Source organism: Gigantopelta aegis, unplaced genomic scaffold (genome assembly GCF_016097555.1).
Source record: "Gigantopelta aegis isolate Gae_Host unplaced genomic scaffold, Gae_host_genome ctg8265_pilon_pilon, whole genome shotgun sequence".
NCBI lineage: Eukaryota > Metazoa > Mollusca > Gastropoda > Neomphalida > Peltospiridae > Gigantopelta > Gigantopelta aegis.
In genome coordinates, this window is record NW_024536412.1 from 1 (window position 1) to 5,704 (window position 5,704).

The following is a 5,704-nucleotide window of genomic DNA, read 5'->3' on the forward strand; positions in this document are numbered from 1 at the left end:
AAAAAAAAAGAACCAAAATTTAAAAAAGAAAAAAAAGGATGGGGAAAATTCCAAGCAGGCTTGGCAGCAGAATGTGTCTGTTCATTGTCTTTGCGTATAAAGTAAGTACGCTCGCGAAAATGTTAATCATAATAAACATACCTTTAGCTTACTCTCTCTCTCTCTCTCTCTCTCTCTCTCTCTCTCTCTCTCTCTCTCTCTCTCTCTCTCTCTCTCTCTCTCTCTCTCTCTCTCTCTCTCCCCACTCCATATCTGCCTGTGACTGTATATGTTTTGCTCTCTCGCTGCGCGCGCGCGTGTGTGTGTGTGTGTGTGTGTGTTAAAACAGCTTTAACCCTTCTCACAAATCATGTATGAGTCTGGCGGAGGTCTATACTACGCTAAAAGCAAATGTCTTTGTCTAAAGAACATTAAAGCACCCATACGCTTTCATTACGAAATCAAACAATATTTCTAAAAAATAAATTAAAATACTATCATTTGAAGATTTCTGAAAAACATCTTTCCTGAGATAATTCTTAATTCATAGGCTGATGAAATTATAAAATCATGTGGTCATGTTTGAAAGTGTCAGGAAAATATAATTTTGGAAATGTATTTTGTGTAAAGATTTAGTTGTAGACTGAATTGTAAAATAAAGTACGGTTTTCAAAAGGATTAATCATTTTATTGGCAATCGAGAAAACATCTTCAGCAACTTGAAATGAAAATATAGCATATTTTGGGGATTCTGATTTCAAAAATGCATGTTTGAATGATGTTAGATAATTACTTGGATACAGTTCTCTGCGTGCAGTAATTTGTATTTATTATATATAGGTCTGACGCCATATAACCGTAAATAAAATTGTTGAGTGCGTCGTTAAATAAAATTGTTGAGTGCGTTGTTAAATAAAACATGTCTTTCTTTCTTATTATATATACAGAGAGCGAGTTTGCTGGTGGTGTTGGTTGTGTGGTTGTAGAATTAATTCTTTACAACACTGTGATTACTGGTATTAAATAACAACACTTACAACCCGTGTTGTTTAGTGCATCCATGAAAGAAAAGAATTTTTTCTCACATAATGCATACAGCTTGTGACTCACGAACCTTGACTTTGAATGCAGGTCTAGTTACGTATTTATACACAGTTAGTCTTTTGACTGCCTTCATGTGTCAGCCCGGTCTGTATGATCGACAAAAGAGGGGTTTTTTTTCCTCCTCCGCCAGTACAGAGTAGGAGTAAAGAGGGAAGTCCCCAAGTGTCATAATGGCGGACTCACGTCTTTACTTATGTTACTCCGTTTTATTAATTTTTCTTGGATGTACATTTGATATTGGTATCGAGAATGGTTTGTAATTTACGTGCTATTGCGAATGTAGTATTATTCACACACGCACATATATTTTCATTATGTCCATACACACAACAGAAGTGGAGTGACTAGCGCTCTCGCTCTCTCTCTCTCTCTCTCTCTCTCTCTCTCTCTCTCTCTCTCTCTCTCTCTCTCTCTCTCTCTCTCTCTCTCTCTCTCTGACACACACATACATACACACACACACAGCTTTACAGCCAGCTTTACATTAGTTTTTAAATATGTTTTATTCTAATTTTACAGTGAAGTATACTGACTAGAATTTCTCAGTGTAACGCAGTACAATGTGTGTTGTCACATCGACCAAGTGGTTTGAGATATTAAATTTATATTTTACTTACTTTATCACATTAATTCACAGTAATGTAGGTTTTCTCGTACATGAATTGAATTTGCTATTTTGTTGCTTAGAGAAATACATATCATCTGATCTTTCCATATGTTAGGATGAGGATGATTTAAAAATTGTAAAATAAACAGTAGGCAGGTGATGTTTTTCTTTAATACCATTGTAGTAGACTTGGTAACCAAATGTTTCGTGCAATAATATGTCTGAATAAGGTAATTTCATGAATCGTTCGTGTTTTGAGAAACGAGTTAATTTATTCGTACAGCTTGATTTTAATAACCGCAAACACACGTAAAAAGAAGTAACACAAACTTAAAGGCATACTGTCACGATTTAAGGACCTTATTTCTCTAAAAATGGATAATAAATAAAAATTACATTAACTGTTGGAACCCAATCTAGCTATCGCATCACCTTGACTGAACCATGATGAAGTGAAATCCATGTTATCCCTCTCGACAATTTTAGTTTTTGAATTATGAACCATTGCCATAATTCAATTATTTTTACAAAATGTCATTAATCAATGGAGTATGGTGGTTATGAAGATGGTTGAATAAAGTACATTTAGAGACAAATCAAATTATTTTTGTTCAGGTAATACTTTGTTAGACCATTAAATAGGTCAGTGGTCTGTGACAATATGCCTTTAATAAGCACATTCATTTATTTTACACAGTTATTAAAATCAGCTATGTTTAACAGTAAAACTATATGTTTTACTCAACAAACCTGTTAGGCCTAAACAGGGGTCGAAATACCTCGTTCCGACTTGGTTTTTCGGTCAACATCTCCACAGGCCGGGAGATATTTTTGTCTGCCGTCCGGTCGGACCGGCAATTGTTTTGCGCTTATACTTTGTAGCATTTATAGTTTACCGGATCGAATGTCCGACAGGAATTTCAGCTAATTTTGACCCCTGCTAAACATAATAAGTGCTGTCATATGTCACTTTTCCCATTTTCATCTCTGTTTTACTATATCTGAAATAACCATTAATCAATATGGTGTTTCGCTTAATGATACCCTATGAGTAAGAAACTTTTTATTCTAAAATTTAAAAAGAGAGATAATATAGTTATATTTTAGTAGCTCATAAATGATAAGTTTAGTAACTGCAATCGTATCATGGTTCTACTAATAAGCACAGTAATTGATGTAAACACCTGTTTATTGTTGTTGGTTTTTTTGTAAAATACTATTTTAAATATTTATCTAGTTTGTGGTCTGCCAAGACATAAACTGTCCAAATGCTTCACAACCAACAGCACCAATTACACTGTTGATCTAGGGTGCAAGGATGGTTCACTGATCCACGTCATAAAAGAGAATTACTCCAACAGCAGTTCGAGTGATACCTGTACACAAGATCATAGCAACTGTAGAGGACGGGAGGTAGAAAACAATAGAATACCATCTACAGACTTCAGATTACAGACGGCTTGCAATGCTAAATCAGAATGTAACGAAACTCTGGATCCGTTTTATTTCAACTGTACGGGTAGACGAATGGGGACAGTTGATTACGAATGTGTTCCAGGTATGTATAAAATATGATATTTCGTCTCTGAACTAAGAAAACCTCGTATCTGCATTTGTATGTTTTTTTTAGCGAAACCAAACAATCCGAACGGTTTCATGTATAATAAAATATTGTATTATTTGTTATGTCAGCCTAGCAAACATTCATGCTCACAATACATCTTTATGTTGTTTTCAATAATAATATTACATTGCAAATGTCGTAGTCGATATCATGAACATATAAAGATTAATTGAATAGCTTTCAAAACCATTGTAACGAAAGAGGGAAGACATTGGAATATGTATTCAAATATGCCACACTAATTTAAAGACATATTTATAGGAAGCAAATGTGTATCAACAGATTATGATTTGTCTTTAAATCATAACTTCTTGTATGTGCAAACCGGGGAGACCAATAAGGCCCCCTCCCTTCCACTGCCAGCCGTAATTTAAAATATGCTGAGATGGCGTTAAACATGCATTTGTTTTCTTTCCCTTAAGTAGAACAGTACATACCATGGTCTGTAATTATAAATAGTAGGTCACTTGTTTGGCAGGATTGTTTAACGTGCGTGTTTGTTTGTTTGTTTTTGGAATTTTAGACAGTCGGCTATCAAAACATCTGGTATTTATAATATATATAGAGAAACAAAGGACTTTCATTTAAATACTGACAACATTACATGAATATATGTAATGATAAATGCTTACGTGTTGTACTTACATTTTTTACAGGATCGATGAACTACAATATGTGTGATAATCTGATAGCATCAACCAAGCTAAACGAAAGCGTGGTTTTCTTTGAAAGTCCTACGGCTGGACGATCAGATCCTATTTTGTGTAGTTGTGAGATACTTGGGCAGCACATGAGAGTTAAAATTGTAGACTTTCATGCAAATATGATGGACAAAGAGAAATGGTTTTTAAACATAACATCTGGTTTTATGCTAAATGATTCTACACCATCAAACTCATCACGTATACGATTGTTAAATAATGTACTAGGAGGATATCATGACACTGTTCATATAACGTATTACAGTGAGAATCTCAGAAATCAAAACATATGGATAGAACTCACAGGTAAGTCAAACAGCTGTCACTGTTCTTTTCTTAGGTGATATAGTTCAGTAGTAGAGAGTACGTCTGGGGTGCGATTGGTCGCTGGGTCGATCGCCATCGAAAGGGTGGTTTTCTTTTTAAGTGTAATTGTGAGATACGTGGCAAGAACAAGAGAGTTCAAATTGTCGATTTTAGAACAAATACAAAGTACGAGGAGAAATGATCCGATTGTATGCTAAATTATTATATTCAGTCAACCACTACAATACATTGATTTTTAAATAATATGCTAGAACGAAGTAATCAAAATGTCTACTTAATGTATTATAGTCAGACTATCAGGAACCACTGCATGTGGATAAAACTGTTAGGTAAGCCAACACAACTGCATTAATTTCAACTTATTTTTGTGTTATCCAATTAAGATTCCATCCTGGGCATACACCTCAGCTATATGGGCTGGCTGTCCAGGACAATAGGTTAGTGGTTAGTGTGAGAGAAGTCGGTGTATTCCTATTTTGGGTAGTACCGGTAAGCCGAATAATAAATGTCCCAGGAAGTAGAAGGGTCCCAATTTGATGTGCATGTTCTTCATTGCATTATGAGCAGTGTTTTCTTTAAAGGCGCAGACCCTAGTTTCAGCCCGTAAAAAATGACACTAAGTTTAGTTAATCTACAAACCTGCAACACACATTTGGGTATGGTTATAACAGAGAGAAGCTAAAGTCTGTGATGTTTAAACTGGGAAATACCGTTAAAAATTACTACAGCTTGTCTCATTAACCATTACGGACGTGCGTTTAAAAAAACTAGGATATGTCGCTTTAACAACGAATGAGGGAGCGTACTCGCATAGGATTAGTAGCTTCCGTGTTGTTGTTTTTTTGTTTTGTTTTGTTGTTTTTTGTGGGGCAATTTTGTTTGTTTGTTGATCATTGGGTGGTATATTCTGGTGGGAAATATATGGCTACTAAGTTCACTTGGTGATGGTCGATCGACATGCATAGCGAAACATACTAGTACACTAGTAATTGCTATGTTATGGTGAGAATATTGGCGTCGCACTATTACACAGTTGTGACATAAAATTGTCTTGGTCGAAAAAAAGAGCAGCAATTTATAAAAGTATATTTCCCATGATATAGAAATAGAAAATGGAAAATGGTAAAAAGAATCCTGTATCAAAGCAGGGTTGGCCTTGTGAACACTTGGCCCCCCAATGTCATAGACTTTTATATGTAGATGAGTGTGTTTTATTACAAAAAACCTATTGGAATCTTGGATTCATACCTTTCTCGTTATTAGACCAGTGATTGCGGAGAACTTGAAATCCTGCCTCACATAAAACGCTGATGATTTGAGGTCTCCCCTTTTTCTTTTTTCCCTTCTTTCCCTCTTCTTTTT

The 5,704-nt window shown here is 35.2% G+C and overlaps 1 protein-coding gene across 1 annotated transcript; it reads left to right on the forward strand.

Annotated features, from left to right (window-relative positions):
- Positions 1-1,243: 1,243 nt before the first annotated feature.
- Positions 1,244-4,321, forward strand: LOC121367009 (the record flags this gene model as incomplete). The annotated part of the gene is made up of 3 exons (XM_041491214.1): positions 1,244-1,335; positions 2,928-3,248; positions 3,971-4,321. Coding segments are annotated over exons 1-3 (754 nt in total), but the record flags the coding sequence as incomplete, so codon positions are not given.
- Between the last annotated feature and the right edge of the window lie 1,383 nt (positions 4,322-5,704).